This window comes from Bubalus kerabau, chromosome 3 (assembly GCF_029407905.1).
Source record: "Bubalus kerabau isolate K-KA32 ecotype Philippines breed swamp buffalo chromosome 3, PCC_UOA_SB_1v2, whole genome shotgun sequence".
NCBI lineage: Eukaryota > Metazoa > Chordata > Mammalia > Artiodactyla > Bovidae > Bubalus > Bubalus kerabau.
In genome coordinates, this window is record NC_073626.1 from 9103512 (window position 1) to 9127357 (window position 23846).

At 49.6% G+C, this 23846-nt stretch overlaps 1 protein-coding gene across 26 annotated transcripts in view; it reads left to right on the forward strand.

Annotated features, from left to right (window-relative positions):
• PHACTR1 (phosphatase and actin regulator 1) overlaps nucleotides 1–23636 on the forward strand; it is a 549201-nt gene extending 525565 nt beyond the window's left edge. For 24 of the 26 annotated variants that reach the window (XM_055570606.1, XM_055570602.1, XM_055570604.1 and 21 more), the window contains 5 exons: nucleotides 12604–12659; nucleotides 17230–17291; nucleotides 21668–21808; nucleotides 22602–22678; nucleotides 23509–23636. In XM_055570606.1, the coding sequence (XP_055426581.1) occupies nucleotides 12604–12659; nucleotides 17230–17291; nucleotides 21668–21808; nucleotides 22602–22678; nucleotides 23509–23524 (352 nt within the window). In that variant the 3' untranslated portion in view covers nucleotides 23525–23636. Of the gene's footprint in view, nucleotides 1–12603; nucleotides 12660–17229; nucleotides 17292–17413; nucleotides 17589–21667; nucleotides 21809–22601; nucleotides 22679–23508 lie in introns of those variants that run through there. The other 2 variants (XM_055570614.1, XM_055570615.1) reach the window with 2 other exon arrangements.
• The last annotated feature ends 210 nt before the right edge of the window (nucleotides 23637–23846 follow it).

A 23846-nucleotide genomic window follows, 5' to 3' on the forward strand; every position in this document is an offset into this window, starting at 1 on the left:
CATTCACATATCACCACCTCTAACATCCTTCATTTTACAGTTACAGAAACTGAGAAGAAATTAAGCTGCTAGCCAAGTTCACATAGTTATCTGGTTATACTGGGATCTGAAACCAAGACCTCTGACCCCAGCCAGTGCTAAAATTAATACCATCAGGAAGAGGAGAAATGAATTCACTTCTCACTGGAAGAAACAAGCCAGTTATTTGTTGGAAAGTAGAACAAGTCATAGGCCTTAACTGATTTTCTCAATTCCTGTCTGAAAGAGAAATGACTCAAAAGTTTTGGATTAAATCTTTAAGAAACATCTTCAGAAATCAGAAAGCCCATGAGTAAGGAATCCTTGAATTATCTCACGGGTGGTTTCTTTCACAGGCATCGTTTCCTGGTCTGTCCCATGTTGCTAAAGGAACATTTAAATAAAGTGCCCATGTGAGAGAGAGGTCCCTGTCTTTATAGTTACTCACAGCTGGGAAAGTCTCATTAGTAACTTTGAAGGCTGAGCAGGCACTTGAGAAGACTCTCTATCTGATGCCTTAGTTTGGGGTTGGTCTATTCTAGCGATTCTGGCATTCAGATGATAAATGAAGCTCTAGTCATTTATACTTAAGAAGATTTTTTTGTTCTTTGCTTCAGTGGTGAAGTTGGCATTTCTGGTCTCCAGAATAATTTCCATGGTGTGTAGCCCTCTTTCTGCCTCATCCACCAAATCTGGCCTCCGGTTTGGCTGTCAGTGACTTTTCTGCAGCTCTCCTATTAGTGCTGGCACGTAATCCTGAATATTTAAATAGCAGAAGCGGATTACAACTGAGATGTTTGCAGTATACCAGTTTTTCATGGGTCCCCGCACCGTCTTTGTTTACTGGCAAAAAAAAAAAAAACCCTCTCATGCAAAATGCTAATAAGAGTAATTCATTTTATTTATCTTCATTATATCCATTTCCCTCTTCTTGGTTTCGAATGCAAAGATTTTTTATAATAGCCTTGAAAATTGCATATATGCTAATAACTAAATGGTAATTTTTGACAGAATATAAACAGGAAAAATCACCATCCAAAGACCCAAACCCTGGAAAATCACTTTTCCCTCTGATTCTGAAGGCAATTCCTTTGAAATACAAGTGAATGCGCTTCTATTTTAGGAAGTGTGATCATGAAAATTTTATGTTCTATGCCCAGTGAACCATTAAAACAATAGTTCTTCAAAACGGGCAGCCTTGTTAGTGCCTTTGGGGAAAAAAAGTAGGCAGACGGATAAACACGGGGTGCTGACAGGTAATCGGGATGTTGGAGAGAATTCTGCCCGCAGTGAGCGCAGCCCTGCTTTGGATAGTGGTGATTCCTTGTGTGGTTGTTGTTTAGTCTCTGGAGTCGTGTCCTACTCTTTTTGACCCTGTGGACTGTAGCCCACCAGGCTACTCTGTTCATGGGATTTCCCAGGCAAGAATACTAGAGGGAGTTACCATTTCCTTCTCCAGGGGATCTTCCTGGGCCAGGGAGCAGACCCATGTCTCCTGCATTGGCAGGTGGATTCTTTACCACTGAGCCATGGGGGATGCTTATCTTCATGTTATAACTTATTAGGCTCCCTCTTGAAAGATGTTGAGCCAGGTTCATTAAAATGAGACTCTGCAGAGCTGCCCTCCCCAAATTTGGTTGAACCAATGAGTCTGCCATCTGCATATTCCACCCCTCACAGCCCAGGCAATGTCGCATCCGAGGGAAGCCCTGGGCACGCCGTCTTGAGTGACCTGGTAGGTGCTTCCTTGAGGTTCATGGGAGCTGAGTGCGGTGGAGCCTGCCGCGTCCTCGGAGCGTCATTCCATCTCATTTCTGTCGTGTTGTGCTCCCTCTTGACAGTTTTCAATCACACATAGTAGCCATTTGGGGCCACAGCCTGTGAAATCTGATTCTCACCCCACAGTCAACAGCATCACTCAGAATGCTCAGGTGTTTCCCATGAAGAAGCTGTAAATTCATACAACCTTGTCCAAGTCTGAAGCACCATGAAAGTGAAAGTCGGTCAGTTGTGTCCGACTCTTTGTGACCGCATGGACTATACAGTCTATGGAATTCTCCAGGCCAGAATACTGGAGTGGAGCAGCCTTTCCCTTCTCCAGGGGATCTTCCCAACCCAGGTCTCCCACATTGCAGGTGGATTCTTTACCTGCTGAGCCACAAGGGAAGCCCCTGAAGCACCATATTATGCTAGAAATTATACCAGGGATGAAGTCCGTTCTTTTAAGTTCTACTTTCTACTGGAACAAGGAGAAAAGCTACTTCCAGGACACCCAGGTAGCATCGAAAGCAATGTCGCTCCACTGGTGGCCAGCGTGGAAGGGCTGGCCCCACACAGGGTTCAGAGGGAATCATTTTATAGCAGAAGATGGGTGTTGGCCTCAAGAAAGGAAGGCCACATGCCCTGCCAGGCCGGCCTAGTTTGGACATCAGTGTCAACAGGGCTGATGAGTGTCTTCTTGTTTCCGCTGTTGTAGCTAAACTCCAAGCCCCACAGGAGGAGCTGGGGGCTAGTGAGAGGGACCCCAGTGAAAGTCAACTAGTAGCACAGACTCCTGGGCTGCCGGACCGGCCTCACCCATCGCTAGCCTCAGGACAGGTGACAGGGTGGTACCCGAACCGAGCATCATGCAGGTGTGAAGGGATATTGTGGCCATGGTCCCAGCCGATTTCAGAACTGTGGATGTGCAGGACGTATGTAAACACAACGCTTACTGCATGAAGAAAAGACATCTGTATTCTACACGCACACACACAGACACACAACGTCAGGAATGTCTGTCTTCTGGAGAGGGTACTGTGGTTGGCTCTGGTTGAGAGCCTTCCACCTGCTTCTCTGGGGACACTGGTCTGGCTGGGAAGGATGGCTTTCAGGGCTCTGAGTGAGTGTTTCTGTCCGCCGTGTATAGAATTCTGCTTCCAGACAAGCTCAGAAAGTACAGCTAGCTCTCTTTAAAGACATGATGGTCAGGCTGCTGGCCATGGTCTGGCTCTGCTGGGAGGAGAAAATCATGCCTCCCTGAGGGGAAGGGTCGTCATCAGCCAGTTCCCTTGGGATGGACGTGGGAGCCGCTTCTGTGCCCCAGGAGCTGGTTTTGCTGGCACTTCCGGTGACAGACCTGCAGTCATGGGCAAAGCTGCTGGTGGATTCCATCCAGGTTTCCCCCGGGGCCTGCTGGTGTTGAGGACCTCCCTGCCTGTGGGCTGGTGCCGCTGTGATCCTGTGATTTCCCTCCGCTCTCACACGTCCAAGTGAAGGGGCATGTGTGGGTGATGTGTGTGTATGCTGAATATCTGATGTGGACAGAATGCAAGGAAATAAAAAAAAACAGGACATGTGTATGTGTGTGTAACACACACACGAGAGCGAGAGAAAAGACAGGCCTGCTGTCCCCCAGGCTGGGAGCTGAGGATGCTATGGTCGACATGTGCTATGAACTCATGGTCTGTTTTGGGGAACATACTAGATGGGATATATATAGTCTCTTCTTACAAGTGATCTATCTCCCAATCCATTGTGTAGATCAGGCCTAGAAATGAGGAAAAGCATTGATATTCATTTCCTGTATGGTCAAGGTCAAGCCTGTTGAAGCAACCATATCGCATTCCGTTTTTGCGTTCTCTTTCCTCTTTGCCTTTCCCATTTGGTAGATCCATTCCTAGAAAAATAAACCCATTCCTTGATTAGAACTTGGGCTTCCCAAGTGGTGCAGTGGTAGAGAGCCCGCCTGCCAGTGCAGGAGACAGGAGACATGGGTTCAGCCCCTGGGTCGGGAAGATCCCCTGGAGTAGGAAATGGCAACCTACTCCAGTATTCTTGCCTGGGAAATCCCATGGACAGAGAGAGGAGCCTGGTGGGCTACAGTCCATGGAGTGGCAGAGTTGAACACGACTGAGCGACTGAACATGCATATATATGATTAGAACTCCGTCTTTTCTGATTCTTTCTGAATTAGCAAATAGATTTTCAAAAAGTGCAAAAAGGCAAATCCAAAGTGGTTAGACATTCCTGAAATCTACCATGCTGCTGGGAGAAAAAAGACAGGGTTGGGGAGCATGTTTTTGTCACATCACCTCTCTCTTCTCTCTAAATAAATAAATAAATAAATAAATAAATATATATATATATATATATATATGATAGATCGAAAAAGATAGGTAGATGTGGAAGCTGTATGTATTTTGTGAAATACTGTCAAGCCTTAGGAAAGCACTTATAATTTAATAAGAATACCTACATTCTTTACTAGTCTTTAATTCAACAGAGCTATTGGTTTAAAATGAAGCTATACATTTAAATTGTAGCGTCACAGATCAGGAAACATTATGGAAATGAGACTTTTAACAAAGGGGGAATTAGAAAAGGCTTGGCAGAATCAGGTGACTGAAATCCCCTCCACTTGAACGTTTGAGATTCCCTGGGGAGTTTTTGTGTTTCCATCTCCAGGTTTCTAAACAGCATGAAATCTCATCTGAACTCAAGTTGTGATTTTTTCCAGAAATAGGAGCTCAGAGGGGGCCCCGAGAGGTAGGAAAATAGCTGTGGTCCTGGAGAAGGAAGAGAGAGGAGGTCGGGGGTGCTTGGCACCTGCCTCTCAGCTTCTGTGTCAGCCAGGCCCTTCAGCCTCCCCCCGGGAGGTGCTGATGTGCCGCAGATGACGGGGGCCCTTTGGGGGGAACAGGAAAAGAGCGTGAGCTGCACAGACCCCTGTGGGTCCTGGAGTCACGCAGGTGTCTCATCAGAGCAGGCACGAGCAGAGGCATCCTGGGCCGACCTCCAGCTTTGCATCCATCACCTCGCTTTGAAGAGTAACCAAGCGTTGTGTATGTTGTATATTGAGGCCCACCAAAGCAGAGCATTGGGGGAATCAGGACCCACAGTATTTTGTGAATGAATGAGTGGATGAAGAAGTCTGTATTCTTATATCTGTCTTGTCTAGCACAGGACCCTTCTGAGTGGGGGCTTCTGTGCCCCTTCGAGGTTATACTCTCATGACGCAGTCCAGCTGGTGAGTGGGGCACGTGGTCCCGCCTCCCAAGGCTTCAGCCCTGGCCTGCAGGAGACAAGGTGGGCATAAATGGAAGAATCACAGTACCAGGGTACAGCAGGAGACACAAGACTATTGTCACACGCCGTGGAAGCACCTTAACCGAAAGGCTGGTGAACAGAGGAAGAGACATTTGAGGTTTAAGCTGCAGTCTTGGGGATTACTGCCAGTTAGCCAGACAAAGAGGAAGAGAAAGAATGTTCAAACATAAGGAAAGGCATGCAAATCTGGAAGGAGCCAAGAGGAGGCGGTTACGTCTAAAGGACAGGATGGGGGAGATTCTCCACAAGTGGCAAGATCACAAAGAACGTTATGGGACGTTGCGTGTTCTGAGTCCTTCCTTTAGACTCCAGGAAGGCGTGCCTAGCTTTCACGCGGGGAGTGGGGTGATCAGATTTACCCCTCACAAAGGCCATTCTCGACAGGCTGGCGGCATGAGACGGATGCTGGTGGCCTGCTTTCTGGAGGGGCCGGTGCTGGGATGGGATGAGGGATGGTTTGGACTTGGGGCTTGAGTGGCCACCAAGGGTGAAGTGCAGAGAGGGGATAGTTGCTAGTTTCCTGGGTAGCTCACTGTGGCGGGAGGGGGGATTTTATTGGTGGACAAAATAATTTATCCAGCTGGCAAAACTACCTGCCCAGAAGAGGAAGATAAATTAATTCTTTGGGGACCTGTTACTTTTGACGGCCTGTAGGAATCTAAAATGGCAATTGAAAAGGTGATCTGGAGCTCAGAAACCTGGTTAGGGACGTCGGGTCTGGAGTCAGTGGCGTGTGGATGCTAAGTGAAGCCGTGAGTGTTGACGACGTCATCAGGAGCATGTGTGGGCGAATCTGGGTTTAATAATGACTACATGAGCACCTAATATGTTCTCCGTCCTCGCCTAGGAACTGGGGACGGAGTGATGACCAGGCCCCAGACAGAAATGCCCCAGCCCACATGGCGCTGACAAGTGCTAGAGAAAGATTTCGAGAGACATAGATTCCGAGGGGACAGGATTCAGAGCTTCTCCCCTGCCCCTGGCCCCACCACGCCTGTCTCCACTTGTCCTGTGTCCCATCTTGGGCCTCTGTTGGGAAACCCCATCTCTTCCTTCCTGCCTCAGGAAAGAGGGCCCTGCTTTCTGTCCTTCTCCACAAGCACCTCTGCCCTTTTCTCTTTCCATCTGTCTGAAAAGGCAGCTGCCTCCCTCCGCTGCTGAGATGCAGCAAAGAAACCAAAGTCAGTTCAGCTCCCCACCAGCCCTGAAATGCAGATACAGTTTTTGAAATCCAGGCTTTAAAATCAGGGCCCACAGAACAATAAGCGGTTATAAAGACTAATGAAAGCTGTGACCTTGCCGTTCCAAAGCCTGTGGAAAACTCATTAGCTCTGGGACGCAGAACAAACCCTCGATGGCGTCAGACCGGCCAAACCTCCAAGGCCCGTGTCACTGCTCTGGGGAACGCTGTCATGCTGCTCTGCATGTATTAAAGCATCTCGCCACTTTGCTGGCAGTGTCCTCCTTCCAAGGCCAACACCGAATGCCGTTTGTTTGGGGATGGGTGTGTTTATTTCTCAGAAAAATGTTAGTTTGCTTGCTCTTCTCTTGTGGTTGGTGATAAAGATGGAATTGTTCAGACTGATAAAAAAATAATAATATCCATTCTTATATTTTTAAGGAAAATAGAGGGCTCATACATGGCAATGGATGGCAAGCGACATTTAAATGGGAATCAGTGGTTTTTCAAGTGGGTTTCTCTTGTGGCTCAGCTGGTAAAGAATCTGCTTGCAATGCGAGAGACCTGGGTTCGATCCCTGAATTGGGAAGATCCCCTGGAGAAGGGAAAGGCTACCCACTCCAGTATTCTGGCCTGGAGAATTCCATGGACTGTATAGTCCATGGGGTCGCAAAGAGTCGGACACAACTGAGTCACTTTCACTTTCTTTTGGTGATTTTTCAGTTCACGGTAAGTGGCGATCTCTAAGCTGTGGTCCATGGCAAAGAGGAAATCATCTGAGGTGTGGAAACAATGTCGCTGCTCAGAGATGTTGTATAAACCAGGGTCACCTATATAATAGAGCTGATTAAATAGATCACTGAAAAGGACATTAAAGTTTGACTTTTGGATAATTCATTTTGTATAAAAGTTTAACTTCCCAAATGGGAGTTTTTCTGTGTCATCTAGCATATGAAGGGTCATGTCTAGATATCAGGAGGAATTTTAGTTTAATATTAGTCTAAAATCAGATAAAATTACTTTAATCTACTCTCAAGGTGAGGTTAGTGTAAGAGACTCAGTGCATTCAGAGGGCATCTCTGCTTTTCTTGAAATTAGCTCCTCGGGATTATTCATAAAATTGACCTCTTCATTAGCACAGTAATTGTGCTCTGCTACTAACCAACACTTCTACACAAGCTTGGTCTTAAGAGGAACCAAGCAGATGGGTGCTTTACTTGGTAAAGATGGTGGGCTGCCCGGGGGACTCCCCTAAAATTCCGATGATGAATTCTGAAGCTAGGACTTTATCCCTTTGCTTTGTGAGTTTGGCTCTGTTCAAAGACAAACCTTTCAAGGAAAAGTAATGTTTTAAACTCTTGTGAGTCATCCTTATTATAGTCCAACTTGAAAGCGTAAGTCAAAGCTGTCAATTGGCAATGCCCTTAATTCTGATACGAAACATACAAACCTCCGTACGTCCCACTCCTTCCCACATCCTGCTGCCACAGTGGAGAGCTGTCCCTCCTCCACCTGAAAGATAAGGTCTTTTCTGCCCCTAAAACCCCAGCCCTTCCTGCCTTCCCGGACTCCTGCGCTGTCCATAGAGCCTTCTCCCTCCTTACATGCTTAGCTTCTCACTGTCAACACCACTCCCTCTTAACCTGGATTCTTTCCATTAAACACAGGCAGTCTCTAGTCACTAGAAACTATAAACCTCCTCTGAGCCTGCTTCCCCTCCCAGCTCTGGTCCCTTCAGAGCCGGCTTCGTGGCAGAGTCGCCCGTGCCTCTTGGGTCCATTTCCTCACCGCTCTTCTCACCCACTGCAGCCTGGCTCCCGTCCCCACCGCCCCCGAAAGAGCTCTGGGTGAGCTTGCTCGTGGCTTCCCTGGGGCTCCGCCCCGAGGGCAGGCTCTTCCGGCCTCGTCTGACCTCTCGGCGTGCCAGCCACTCGGTTGGCCATGCCCGTCTCCTCCCTCTGCTTCCACGGTGCCAGGCTTCTAGTTTGCATCCTGCGTCTGTGCATTGCCCCTCCTCAGACTCCCTGGCAGGCTTGTCTTCCTTCATCTGAGCATTAAATTATTGGAATTCCGTAAGGCTTCAACCCAGGCCCTCTCCTCTTCTCATGCTATGCTCTCCCCATTCCCCTGGCTTCAGAGAGTATCTATTATGCAGACTAGCCAGAAATTTCTGCCGCTGGCCTGACCCTCTCCTCTCCGCCGAGCTCAGTAGACCCAGCTGCCTAGTGGACACGTCCACTGTGATGCTGCTCAATCATTCTGACTCAACAGGTCTCAGCTCAGATTCATGGTCCCCTTCCATCCTTCCCCCCATCCTCAAATGCCCCGGTTTCCTTCCAGTGTTCCCCACCTTCTCAGTGAATGGCATAACCATCCATCGAGCCGTGTAAGTTACGGAACTTGAGAGCTAGGCAGTATACCTCCTTCTTCCCCAGTGTCCACAGACGCTGTGTCTCTGTGGTCTGTCAACTCGACTCCTAAAGAGCTTGCACATCCACCTCCATAGCCTAGCCCAAGTGCCCATCATCCAATACCAGGCGTGCAGTAGCCTCCAGGGCTCCTACTCAGACTGCCTCTTGCATCTCCCAACCCATTCTCTATACAACAAACAGTGTGATATATTGCAAATCTGAAACGTTCATCCCCTCACCCAGCCAGGGCAAGCTATGCAGCTCTCTCTGCCTCGGTTTCCTGCTTTGTACAGTGGAAATGCTGGTGGTGCTATCTCAAGGGGCTGACCTGAAGATTAAATGAATTAGTATGCGTGCTTCTTAGAGCCTGCCTGTACATTTTAGGCGTTAAGTCAGCATTAGCTTATTCGGTTACTCCTATTGTTTGTAGAGGGAGAAACACAGAGTTGAATGGGTCCATTACCTTGTCCAGGTGGGTTCAGTGCGGAGCCAGGAGTAGAACCCTGGTCCCCTAACTCCTGAGCTGTTTAGCACTTTGTCATTAAGCCACAATATCATTCTCCTACCAAATCTCATTTTCAAAGTCAAAACAACTGATTATAGCACATGCCCTTTGGGAGGACTTAGCTGCATTTTATAGCTGTGTGTGATTAGCCTGGATATTATTCTCAGACCCTTTCAAGAGAAATGAAATATAAATAGAGGGCCTCATTTGAAATCATGTGTATTTAACGATAAGGCTGCCTAGTTAATAGCAGAATTTTCTCTGGTTAGAGTTCAGTCACTCATTGTTTCGTCCCGTCCAAACATGATGCATAAGAAAAACAAAAGCAGAATGGCCAGCAAAGAACCAGGCAAGGCGTCTGGTCATGGGATCCATGGGCTGCGTAGCACAAGCCAGTGAGCAAACCTTCTGCAGACACTTCTGGGCGTAAGATTCTAAAACACTGACCCCCACTTTTAAGGTGCAAGCTCCACCTTGAATCTGGAAGGGCTTCTTCAGAACATACTATCCCCAAATCCTAGCTTCCTGTGAAACCTTGGTTTTCCAAAACGGTCCCACAAAGATGGCTGTGCGTACCTACAAAAGAAACTAGTATTTGGCAGAGAGATAAACAGAAAAGTGAGGGAGAGCCTCTAAGAAGCTCATTCTAAGTGGAGTCAGGAGTTACATCCCAGCCCTATGACACCGACGTGCTCACTTGTGTAATCTCAGCTTCCCCCCCGCAGTTGGAGAATGCTGTTTTAGAAAGGACGGGAAGACTGTTGAGTCCAAATTTAGAACCTCGAGGAGCTGGCCCTTATCAGTGCAGATAAATAATACCTTCATGGGATGTTTTAGAAAATGAAGAATAGATGCGAAAATGTTCTTATAAACTTGAGAACTCTTTGGGATTAACCATTTCCAGCTGTCTCCAAGGTCCTCCCAAGCACCTTGAAGACAGATATCCGATCAAAACTCCTTTCTTTGGCATTGAGGCCCATTCCCTGTGTGCAGCCTATATGGCAATAATATTGGAGCATCATAGAATCAGCTGTCAGTGAGCACTGGGTTTAAAACAGTTATACTTGGCAACTCCATGGACTTTATTTTGAATCTGTGTCGCTCTTAGTGTTCAAGATGTAAGTGAAAATGTTAGTCGCTCAGTCATGTCTGACTCTTTGCGACCCCATGGAGCGTAGCCTGCCAGGCTCCTCTGTCCCTGGAATTCTCCAGGCAAGAATACTGGAGTGGGTTGCCATGCCCTTCTCCAGGGGTTCTTCCCCACCTAGGGATCGAACCTAGGGCTCCTCCATTGCAGGTGGATTCTTTACTGCCTGAGCCACCAGGGAAGCCCCCGTGGTGTAAACATCTTGCCAACTCTAGACGCCGGTTGCTGATGTTTCGGGAGGGACTATGACCTCTGCTGCTAGAACAGCGCTGTTTTCTACCCCTTAGTTCTACTGGAAGGACTCAGGGGGCCTCAGACTCCTTCCACAGTGCTCTCATCTCACACACACCTCATCCTGATGAGGGAAGCAGAAAACTGAATAATTAATTGCAGGGTTGTTAAATAGTTTCCAAGAGTCTCAAAAATACCAACATATCTGTGATGCTGAAGCCCATTGTGTGATCTTTCCTGGAACTTCATCTGGACATGTAGTCCTCCTCTTTCTTTTTTTTTTTTAATGTAAGTTTCAGGCAAACGGCATTATAATTCAACATCTGTATATAGTGCAGAGCGACCACCACCACAAGTCTAGTGACCACCCGTCACAGTGCAGTTGACCCCCTTTCCCCATTCTACCCGTCCCCAGTCCCCTCCCCCCGGTAACCATTATTCTGATCTCTGTATCTGTTTGTTTTTGTTTTACTGTGTGTGTTCATTTGTTTGGGAGTCTTTTAGATTCCACATAGGAGTGAAATCATACAGTGTGTGTGTGACTCATTTCACTTAGAATACTGCCTTCATGATGTCATGAATGCAGGGTCTCATACTTTTTATGGTTGGATGATATTCCACTGTGTATGCGCCACATCTTCTTTATCCAGTCGCCCATCAGTGGACGCTGAGGTTGGCTCCATATCTTAGCTACTGTAAATAATAATGCAGAGACCATAGGGGCTCAGATATCTTTTTGAGTTTGTGTTTTCGTGTTCTTCAGAGACCCATGAGTGGAACAGCTGGGTCGTATGGTAGTTCCATTCTTGACTTTTTGAGGAATCTCCGTACTGTTTGGCATAACGGCTGCCCCGGTTTACATTCCCACCAACAGGGTGCCACCACCCCTTTCCTCCACACGGTTGCCAGCATGTGCTTTGTGTGGTCTCTCCGATGATAGCCATCCGGACGTGTGTGAGGTGTTACCTCCCTGTGGTTCTCGTTTGCCTTTCCCTGGTAGCCACTGATTTGAGCATCTTTTCATGCACCTGCTGGCCATCCCTGTGTTTTCTTTGAAAAATATCTGTTCAGCTCCTCTGCTCATTTTTTCATCAAGTTGTTTGGTTTTTTTGGTTGTTGATGTGTATGAGATCTTGATATATTTTGGATTTTAACCCCCTATCGGGTATATGATCTGCAATTATCTTCTCCCTCTCAGTAGGTTGCCTTTTTGTTTTGATGATGATTTCCTTGGCTGTGCAGAAGCTTTCTAGGATGAGGTAGTCCCGCTTGGTTTTGCTTTTGTGTCCCTTGCCTCTGGAGTCAGATCCACTAAAGCATCTCTAACAACATGTAGTGTCTGCTCGCTGGTGTCCTTCCCAGTCTCTGTCCTGCGTGGTACCCGCCTGTTGCTCGACCCCGCCCCCTGCTGTTGCATCATAGCCAGTTCACATCCTGGCTGTGATGCCTCACTTGCTATGGCTAAATTACATGCCGGCACCAAGTGTCATCCCTTTTCCTCTTCATTTGTCATCCCGTGTCTAATGAGGCTCTGGTGGCGATGGGTGGGGACCAGAAGACCAGCTATTGTTCTCTGCAGACAGACTTGCTCTCTCCCGACTCCCCGGGGCCATGAGCCTCTTTGTACTTTGAGTCTGCACAGACATGGCAAGAGGCAAGCTCTAGCCTCAGGGTCAGGGGAGAAAGGCAGAGGCCATGATCTCAAAGTTAGGAGGCCCCAGCGAAAGAATGAGACTTCTGTGATGAGAGTTCACGGGCCTGGAGGCCGGGGGAGCAGGGCAGGGGAGGGGCCGCTGGAGGGAGGAGGGTCAGCTCCACGTGACATCACATCGAGTGGCTTTCCTGGGCTTGAAATTGAGGAACTGAGGCGACGTTGGTGGTGAGCGTCAGTCTCTGAGAGCGCAGGATGGAACAGGCACCCCAGCCTCTGCCTCTGCCTCCTGCATCTGCGACGGCCGGGGAGATTAATGACCCAGGGAGGCTATGACATGGTCCAAAAACTTTTCCTGGATTTTTTCCGCAGGCGACTGAGCCAGAGGCCGACTGCGGAGGAGCTGGAGCAGAGGAACATTTTGAAACGTAAGTGACAGAGCCCGTGGCAAACGCTGAGGTTTCATGATCGCTTTGGTTATGGTATATCACAGCAAGCCACTGGACTTCTCCCATGTGTTTGTGTGGAAAGGATCGAGACTCTCACTGGTACTGGAGGCTTCACCCCTGTGTGTTAGACCCCCCGAGACAGCCTCCTCACAGAGAAAGCAACTTCGAATCCACTTGGTTCATGAGGAGCTCAGGGTCTCCAAGAAAAAGCCTGCCCTTGAGTGGGCTGCAGAGTCAGAGAAGCTGGAAAGTTCAAGCAAGATAACTTCTTGTTAAATGAGAGCTGGGGTTGCCTTTAAAGCCAAATTGGCTTAAAAACTGCAAATATGATACTGATGGCTAGAATAGGGCAGATAGCCGTTTGAAAACTAGAACCAGAGGATATGACTTTCTGCTGCAGCTGGCTGCTGCTGATAAAATCCCCCCTCCCTCTGAGCAGTCAGTTGAAAGTCTAAGAAAGCATTTCCCAGTGGAAATCCTTTCTGGCCTCGTCTTGGGCCTCCCAGAGCCAGCTGCTGGAGTAGCTGCTGAAGCTCTCTTTCTAGAAAGTCTCACTGTCACTCTTATCTGTGGACAGAAAAAAAATGAACGAGCTTCTTGTTTGGTTTAGGACACAGAGATAATTTGAGTATGTAGAGAAAATCTATGTGGTGCTTAAAATATTTGTTTTAAAAATGCTAAAAGAAATCATCTCACAGACACAAACCAGCATTCCTCAATTTAGGGGGGGAGATATTCAATAGTTGAAAAATAAAACCTCTCTGCTTCATTGCAGGATACTCTCATCAGCACTGCCCTCTAGATGGTCAACAGATGTTTTTAGTTTAATTCAGACCCTTTCTCCCCACACACCCATCCCTTTCTCTCTCCAGAAGAGAAATATATGCTATGCAGTTTTACAAAGCGCACACACACACCACACACACACACACACACACACACACACACACGAGTCACGTGAGGCCTCTGCATGAGTGACTGGGTATTTCCACCACAACCAAACAAAAATGTTCTTGATTTTACTTTTCTTGCCTTCCTCATTGTGGTCCTGTGACTTGGTCAGTGTCGTGTGGCTGGCTGTTGAGTTTCCCCTGGGAAGGCTGTGTTGTTGGGGTGTGGGGTGTGGCCCAGAGCATCCCCTCTGCGCGCTGTACCTGAGCCCACATCCTGCCCCTTGCTCTCGGCTATGGCCACTCCCTCACCCCTCCAGGGTGGCACCTTGAGCCCTGACCTTCCTCGGGCCTCAGGGCACCTAATCTATTCCCCAGATCTCTAGGAGGTTGCGTATATGATTATGTTCTTCCTAACACAGGGGTGCCTTTCAGAGTTTCTCCAGAGTTTACTTTGAGCTGAAACAGATTGAGAACTCTTTCAGATGACTTCCCTGGTTGGGGAAACTTTTGGCTTCTGTGTCTCCCTTTCTGTCCCCACTTGATACCTGACCCGCTAAAAATCGTCCGCATCAGAGGGAAGAACAAACAGGTGGCCACTGATTTCTAAACTCAGAGATCCAGTGAGCATGCTTGCTCCTTCCTCTGCCCCGCCACCCGCCTCACACGCCTCGGTGGTCAGCCGAAGGACTGTGCTTTGGCGGGTTACACTGTACCTCGGTCCCTAACCCAACTCTTACTTGTGAAGAAGCTGAACCCTTCTGGGGACTTGTTCAGGTTTCAGAAGATGCGTGCTTCTGTCGGCGGGGGCAGAGGTTTTGGAAAGAGAAGGCAGGGAGTCCCCAGCTCACCTGGCTCCCTAGAGGCACCAGCTCCCAAGTCTCATCTGCCCAGATCCCTGATAGACGATGAGCAGGTCCTCAAGTTGCTTTCTTCTCACCCTCCAGAAAGATGCTGGGGTCCTAGAGGTGGTTGCTTGTGTTGCGTAAGCCTGTGGGCTCAGGTTCAGGGGAGCAAAGAGCACCCAGCTGCTCCCATGGTTCCCTTTCATTCTCTGGCCTCTTCCGTCGTGTCCTGTTTGAATAGCTGCAAACTGAAGGACCATTGGCCAAATTCAAACAGGGTCATCATTTTGCACTTTCAAAACTTTTTGGAAAGGAGATTTATTTTTCCTGCTGGTTCTTTGCTTTCTCCCACGTTCTGAAACTTTGTTTTCTGAAATAGGGTTTTTTCTTTTTTAAAATCTATTGTGATTGTGAAACAAAAAATGTTTTGTGGCATCAGAAGGTACCCTCAAATGGTGTATTCTGAGAATTATCATCTGGGCTTTCAGTCACAGGAGGCAGCATGTCTCTAAGGTTGCAGGAGGTGGGCCACCAGCGTGGGCGGCCTGGGGTGGAGGGGTGGTGCTGGAGCTTTGAGAGCCCCCGCCTGCCCGGCCCTGTGGGTGGTACTAGCTGCACTGGGGGCAGCCAGTGAGACATCAGGCCCGTCTGAGCACACAGTGAGCGGTCTGGTGGCCGCGGCAGTGATGACCGCGAGGGCTTTTCCTGGTCTCCCTTTTTCCACTTGCCTAATGGGGTTGTCTTGGTACCCACTGCCTGAGAATTCATGACCCTGAGTTTGTAAATGGCTTTGAACTAAAGGTCTAGATGCCACTGGTGATAGGTTGGGGCCCCCACCCACCAGAGGGACCTCAGGAACACATGTAGGAGATGAGAGGGCAGGGTGCTGACTTTCATGGCCCAGGAGGGGGCCTGTAGGATGAGGAGGCCCCCAAGTGGAGTCCGAGGCAAGTAACCAGTAAGGGCTGGCCCCCAAGCAAAATCGGATTGGGAAGAGGCGGTGTGTTTGAGCAAGAGAAAGAGCTGGACCGTGTGTCTAACATATTAGCCCTGGAGTGTGCAGCCCGCCCCTCAGTTCCCTTGGGCCTGTCTGTCAACTTCCAAGCCAAAGAGCAGTAGCCTAGGTGGTCTCCTGGGCCGCTGCGGGATCTAATACGCTGTGAGTCTGTCCATTTTAACCCAGTGCCCTCCAGCTGCCTCCTGGGCACTCACCATCCACTCTAGACCGTTCCGTCTGTCCTCCTTCCCATCCACAAATGCACTGTCGGTGGTGGGGGTGGGGACACCCTTCTTCTGGGTCTAACTGGCTGCCTCCCAGTTTATCTTGGAGAGATTCGTTCATACAAAGGTGGTAATGGCTGACTAGTTGAATGGGTTTTTAATCCTGAAGAAATTCACATTTTTCAAAGGAACTCTGGAAGGGGAGGGAGGACCTTTCAATTCAAAGGAAGGCGCTCTGGTGTGGGGTTTGGGACCACGGGGACCCCTGGGGACCTCAGCCAAGGGCCGGATGTGGGCGTTTCTGGCGCTGCCCCGTTCACGATCCTGATCCTCACAGGTGGTCAGCGTGGCCACACCGTGTCCCTGGGGGGTGTCGCACGAGGGCCTGAGTCATGCTCTGACTCATCCTTCTTCCTCCTGGTGGGAGGCGTTGCCCCTTGCAGTGTGAATTGGCTGAGGGTTGCGGTTGCTGGCAAGGAGGGGCGGGGGAACCCCACTTCTAGGCACTAGGGGGTCACACTTTTAAAGATCTGGGCTCTACTGAGACCACTGACTGACAAGTGCGTCCTGATATGATAAGTCAGTGGAGTCATGGAAACATCGTTTACATCAGTGCTTTCAAACGGGCCCTCCCGATGCAGATGGTGCCAGAGTCAAGTCGCCGTGGTGGCCTCTGTCTGAAGTCATCCTCAATTCAGTAGACGAGACGCAGGGGCACTGGGCCCAGGCTGACGTTCATGGTTTTCCTCGAGTCAGACAGTACTGGGCTGCGATCTGGCCTTCCATCCCAAGGCCTGGGAGGAAAGTGAGGTACCCACATCATCCGGTTACTTAGATGTGCCCACATTCTCTGTCTGCCACGTCTCTGCTCCTTTCCCCAGACCCTCTTACCTGCACACACCTAATGCTAAGTCACCCCCCATATTACGCTGAGAACGTTTAAGCTCTCAAGTCTGCTCTAAGACGCTCCTTAAAAGTCGAAATGCAGGCCGTTGTACCCCACACTGTGGCCTCCCACGTGCTCTGTGGACTTCTTGGAAGGGTTAAAGAATTGATGGAATCAGTGCTTGCGAAAAGTGAGCGTTTTGCAGATCCAGCCTCTGTGTTTGGCGTCAGCCGCGCCTCGTGTTGTTTCTGTGGGGGTCTGGCCTCTGTTCCTTCCAGGCGGGGCACTGGGTGCCCCGGACCACCTCACAATGAGACCCCTTAGGTCACTGTGAGGCCTGAGGCAGAGCTGAGCGAGGCCCAGGTCTTGTGCAGAGAAGGGCGCCTCCCCGCCCCGAGGACGCGCCTGTCACTGTGAGCAGCACCCGCTCTTTCAGGACCCACCTCCTGATCCAGCATCTCTGCCTGCAGACTCGGACGGAATCCCGAGTGACATGAAGAAAGCAAAGTAAGGTCGACCTGCTCACCTGTTTGAAGCAGTGCGGGCACTTGGAGAGTGTCCCCAGGAGTAGAAGGGTGGCTGCAGTCCAGACGGGGAACTCTCCTCCTGAGACTGTGGGCTGCTTGGCCTAGAACCTGCCGAGGTTCAGAGAGTACATGCTTGTGGGACACTGCAGCCAAAACCTAAAGCTTCTTCGTTTCTTTCAGCTCGGAATGAACAAGAGGAACAAGAGGAGAAGAGAGAGATCAAGAGGAGGTTAACTCGAAAGGTGAGAGGGTTCTCTGTGCCAACGGGGCTGGAACAGGAGGCTGCCCGCCCCTCGGGTGTGGGCCTTGCCCGCTGCCTGGCCTGTTGGAGGTGACGTCAGTGGTTCCATTCCTCGGGTGTCAGGACACATGGCTCTCTCGACTCTCCAGGGGCCAGTGGTCACAGCTTCACAACCCTCGGTCCTGGTGGCTGGTGACATCCTAGGTTGCTTCGTTTTGTGACGGCGGCCTACCCCTCCAAGCAACTTGATGGCAGGTGTATTATATTTGCAGTTACAGTAAATATTCTGTGGTAAAAATTCACTGTAATCCCATTTCTTAATTGGAAATTCACTATCAACATCAATAGTTCAAAATGTATCAGTTATTTGCTATGACCCTGGAAAATGCACGTTTTCCTTGTCTCCCCTGATTCTGCTCCTGACCTACTACCCAAGAACTATTTATTATGCTAAATCCAATTAATTAGGAAAATGTCAAATATATTGATAAACTAATGGAGATGTTTGAAAAGCACTTAGATAAAATTCAGGAAGATAGAATTTTCATATATTTTTCCATAAAAACCCCCAAAATAGATGGCTTGGCAATGCAGTGTAGACCCACAGGCAGATCTAATTTGGAGTAACCTCTTTGATACGAAGCTCTTTATTTGAGGCTATTCTTGGGGGATGTTGAGAAATTTAATAATTGATGGCACAGAAAACACTTTATTCTGTCTGACTAGAGTGTTTTTAATCACTCTCCTACAGTGACCATCTTGAGAGAAAGATACTCAAAGCTTAAAGACAGTTCAGAGGCACATCAAAATTAATTTTTAAAGTTTTTATTAATGGTTTTTCTCCATGGACATTTTATGCAACAGAAGAAATTCAGAGATCCTGAAATACCATACCAGTTACTAAGGTGATGATTTGTTTCTCAACGCTTTCTCCCCCTTAGAGCACCCCAAACATCTGGTGACAAGCCAAAGGCCATCCCAGTTAAAAGGAGTAAGATAAGCAAGGGCCTGAGAGCCGGTGACGAGCTGGTGTCCCCTGGTGGGAAACCACAACAAGAGCTCGGGCCCTCACTTCACCCAAGTGCCCTCACCCTGGTCCAGGTCTGGTTCTTACATCCTTAAGATCACCTAGCCTTTGGACGCAGGGCACCCTGTTTCCTGAGACTGAGCAGCAAAGGGGACCAGGGGAGGTGTATTAGATTGTTCTAAGTGGGTCCTTGAAATGATGAGGGTATCAAAAGGAGACTGGTAATGACCCCATGTTTCTGATACAGAAAGGTCTAGACCTTCAGAAACAAACGTTTAATCAGATTTTTGCAACGTTCATGGGAGTTGACGGCTGGTACCCACCCCCAATTCTCCTAAACTTGAGGGTTTCTTGCTAAAAGCTAGTAATACGGAAAAACTTGGACATGAAGTTAATTCTCTTTGGAAAAAAAAAAAAAGTATACGATCTTGCAGGGGAAAACTTGACTAACTGCATAATTTGGCAGGAAGGGGTGAGAGAAGAGGGTTTCCTCCCACACCCATCTCCCCTGGGAGAACGAGCGGGTGGGGTCCCCAAATACCCATAGTTCTTGCAAGTCTTCAAGATAAATGCCTCTTCCTCCTCCCAGTTACCTCTCTCTTCTCCCAGGAAAAGTGCCTTGTAATTTCAGCATCTGCCATCCCCTGGGACTGGCTCGGGGAATTAGAGATAATGAGCTTGAAGGAAGGGCTAGGCTGCTTTTTATAAGGGAGAGACCAAAAGTAGCTTTCACATCTGGCTCTGTGAACAGAGGTGTGGGGCCTGGCAACTGGTAGGGAATCTGTACCACCTCCTGGCCCTGGACACATTCTGCTCCTCAGGAGCCTTTATCGCAGCAAGACCAGATGCCCGAGGTCGGGGGGCAGGGTCAGGCCGGCGTACCTTCCCTCAGCCCCAGCATTGCCTCCATATCCTTCCATCAAGACCTGAGAAATAGAAAACACAGTAGCGGATGCTGATCGCCACAGACCAGGCATTTTCTTCGGCCAAATTGAAACGAACCTAAAAAATCATTGCTTCATCTTTTAGTAGGTGCCTGTTTCCCACTTCCAAAAAATTGCTAGCTAGCCTGATGGATGGATGAGAAGAAGGGAGGGAGGCTGGCTGGAAGGCAGGCAGGGAAGAACTTTACCTCAGTCAGGTTGTATTAGTAGTGGGATTCGGGTCTTGACGTGTACCCTTTTGTTGAGCGTTTGCAACTGACACTTTTGCTGCCGTAGATGGAAACATAATTCTGCCAACCTCTGCAGCCCGTCATTCCCGGAAAACCAACTCTGGCTGCAGAGACTGTTTCCTTAGCATCCAGGCAGGTAACCTGGGTTCACTTTACCTGGAAGGTGAGAGCCAGTCGTGAGCCAAAAGCGCCTCTCCTCAGCCCACATGGCTAGGCTTGTGAGCCCTTGCTCATGCCGGAATCCCGGTGGTTGGTTAGACTCTCCCAGCAGGAAAACCCAGGGCCCTCCTCGCTCATTCCCTGGTAGCACCTGGGCCCAGTTCCTCATCCCCATCAGATTCAGGCATGAAAAAGAGTCCCTTACCTTCAGAGCCAATCTCTAGATTTCTGTTCACTCCAGACTCTACCATAGACAGGCTATGAGCAAAATCCAGCCCATGATTTCCAGAAATTTAAATTAGAAATTCCATGCTTGCATGGCACACTGAACAAACGGTACTGTTTGTCTGCCACCCCAGGGTAAACCTTACTGGTTAGAAACAAACTGGGGCTGTGAGTAGGAGTCTTTATAATGCAGACAGGCATTTACCTTGATAATGAAGTACTCAAGGCTCAGATGGTAAAGAATCCGCCTGCCAACGCAGGAGACCCGGTTAGATCTCTAGGTCGGGGAGATCCCCTGGAGGAGGGCATGGCTACCCACTCCAGTATTCTGCCCGGAGAATCCCATGGTCAGAGGAGCCTGGTGGGCTACAGTCCATGGGGTTGCAAAGAGTCGGACACAACTGAGCATATTATGGTAAATGTCCCTTAGTATTATAATGACACCACGAAGCTCCCTGCACTCATTTCTGAGTCAGGATAGACCCCCATTTTTGCTGACAGCAAACCCTGACCATCGAGCCCGGGAAACCTCTGGGTTTCCTGCAAGAGGCCACCGCCGACACCAAAATGCCTGGGAAACCAGGAGAGACAGGAGCCACTCGGAGGGGGAGCTGCAGTGTCCAGACCGGGGACCAGTCGCACCCACACATCTGTGATGCCCAGGGCTCTCCTCCCTTGGCTGAGGGGTAGCAGCAGGCTGCTTGGGTCCCATCTGGAGCCTGGCAGTCAGTGTCACCATTCTTTCTGTTCGGTGCCAGCCAGGCAGTCATCTAATTATGTTCTTCCATTGTAGGCCAGTTGGTAGCAAGCTGGAACATTCTGGCACCAGCCTAAGGTGTATGGCAGCTGCATAAGATAGAGTCAGAACAGCCAGAGGTGGTTTGGATTTGCTTGCATGTGTTTGTTTTATAGGCCTTTGTGCTAAGATTCTATTTGACTGCATCTTCTATTAATAGAATTAAACACAGTCTAAGGCTTAGAGAAAAATTGCTTTTAAATAACATTGGCTGAACATGAATTGACAGCATCCTAAAGAGAGAGCAACTGTGTTTGCTCCAGAAGAAATAAACCTAGTGACAGGAAGAGATAATAGAAACGTCGGCCTCGAGTTGTGAAAGTACAAAGGGAGGATGCCAGCAGGTGACACGGGAGGTGGTGAAATGCCTCAGTTGCTTCATTCCTTCACCGCAGACTTCTCTAGAGAACCCGTCCCAAGTCTTCCTGGGCATCAGCACGGCCTCGCTCTGCCTTTGTGGGCGCACCTTTCATCTGAGCTAGTGAGGGGCAGGGTCTCCATGATCGCATAAATCAACATACTCCTAATTCCTGCACACCCCAGAGTTTGCACGTACTTTTTTGTGTCTAAAACACAAAGATTACAAACCCATCTTGCAGAGAGCACTAAATTTGACACACCAGGTCAGTTCACGAATCCAGAAATAATACAAACCTGTTGTGTAAGGTTTCGGTTCGCCTGATGGGAAAGGCAGGTACATGTGGGAAGACCCACCACACCCACACAGAGAGACATGCTGCAGTGTTGTTCAGCAGCCTGGCCGCTTGTCTGAATAGTCCTGGAGGCGGCTCACGAGACAGTCAACTCCTTCACAGAGTCTGGAGAAGCCCCAGGTCCAGGAATCAGGAGCCCTGGGTCCCCGGGACCCTGCCCTCACTGGTGTGTGATGCATCAGCTGCGCCTCTGACCCTCGGGTTCTCACCTGTACACTCACAGGTGGACCAAGTGATCTAAAATGTGGCTGGTTGACCGCATCTGTGTCTCTCTCTCCCGCAGCTCAGCCAGAGGCCCACAGTGGAGGAGCTTCGGGAACGGAAGATCCTTATCCGCTTCAGCGACTACGTGGAGGTGGCCGACGCTCAGGACTATGACCGCAGGGCCGACAAGCCCTGGACCCGCCTCACCGCTGCCGACAAAGTAAGAGGGGTGGGGAGGGATGCCCGGGCCTCGCAGCCAGGCGCTGGGTCTCTAGCACGCTGCTGAGAGCCTGCGCAGAGCCCGGGAGCAGAGCTGGGGTGCCTGGGTGGGCACTGGAGGCAGATGGCCTGGTGGGCAGGCTCCGGGGACGGGCCGCTCTCCTTCCCTTAATTTGGTTGGGGGATTCTGACCCACCAGCTCTGGAAGGACCCATCCTGAGGTGTCACTGTGCATTCTGAGCTTAGATCCACCGCAGCAAGACCAGGGGCTGACCTTTCAGTGTGCACCAGGGACCCCAGGATGTGGGCCAGGTGGACGGGCCCTCTCGCTGCCCGGATGAACAGCTCCAGGCAGAACCCCAAATCAAACTGTTTGCATCTTAGATTTGGAGGGGAGGGGATTGTAGGTTCTAAAGAGGCTTCCCTGGTGGCTCAGATGGTAAAGAATCTGCCTGCAATGCAGGAGACCCGGGTTCGATCCCCAAGTCAGGCAGATCCCCTGGAGAAGGGAATGGTTACCCACTCCAGTATTCCTACCTGGAAAATCCCATGGACCGAGGAGGAACCTGGTGGGCTACAGTCCACAGGGGTGTAAAGAGTTGGACACAACCGAGTAACTAACACTTCCACTTTTTAAAGAGTATCTCAGGGTGACTCTGTTTCTCCCAGTGGCGAGAATCTACTTTACGCACCTGTCTGACTTTGTTGAAGAGGTTTCCTGACATTTTCAGGAATAAAATAGAAGGTGAGCTGTCTGCTTCCTCCGCACACCCACGGGCTTCTCTTTCTTCTAGGCTGCCATTCGGAAGGAGCTGAATGAATTTAAAAGCACTGAAATGGAAGTTCACGAATTGAGTAGGCATTTAACAAGGTTAGTGTCAAGAGGTTTCTTTTTTTTTTTCTTTCCCGCTTCAAATTATAATATTTACCCCTGGACTGAACTATCCTCGCCACTTCTGGAGGACAAGTGCTGTGCAGTGGTGGGTGTGGTGAGGGGGGAAGATAAAAGAAAGATCCACATGGATGGATCCAGGTTCCACCGTGGTTACTGAAAATAGAGGAGTGTGTGCAAGGTCTGGGCTGAATGTAGGCTTCTCAGAGCCTGCAGCCTAAAGATCCGCTGAGTGCCGGACCACGATGGAGTGGGTATTTATGAAAACATAAGCTGAGGAGGAAAGGTCGTTGCTGATTACAGCAGAGACCAAACCTGGCCAGGGTACCAGATCCTCGTGGTACTCCGATGTGGGGGTCACGCCTGCGGTTCGGTGTCCTTTTCCCAGACAGTCCTGTGTGGTGCTTCTTGGTGAAACTGAAGCAGACAGAGATTGGAGGGGCTTACACAAGGTCATGGGGCTGGTTAGCGACAGGCCGTCAGCTCCTTCCTCCTGCCTCTCTCCTTGGTTGAACGTTGAGTGCCTGACTCCAGGACAGGAGCTTGGGGGTCCCCGCCTTGCTGCTGAGTCCTTACCTGGGCTGCGGCCCCCCTTGGGAGCTCCAGATTAAACTTCTCCAAAACCAGGGGTGCACTGGATGGGCCTCAAGTTCTCCAGGGGTCCTGTGGAGATTTATTTGCCTTTGGTTGGAGATTTAAGCCTCCCTGTGGCTATCACAAACAAGGATGGAGGCTGGAGAGCTTGGCCTTGTCAGGTCCAACACCATGGGCAGCCGCTGGGTCTTGACTGAGTTGTTTTGTATTCCTAGGTTTCACCGACCTTAACAGTCGAATTCCTCTTGAGTGCTATGCTGTCTTCAAAACATAAATTTATAAGAACCATAAGTGCTGGTATTTATTCACTTCCCCATTATGATGTAAATCTTATGAACTGCCTTTTTTTAAAAAGAAGAAAAAGAAAAGGAAACACAGGATTCTGTTTGCAAAAACGTGATGGTTACGGCTCAGCTGCCAGCGCTGCCCAGGATAAGGGACCGTGCCCCGTCCCGGGCCGGGGGCACCGAAGACTTGCCCGTGCTCAGAGCGGCCCTGGGCCTCTGGCCGGCAGGTACCACGTTCGCTGAGGCTCCCTCGAGCCTGTACCGCC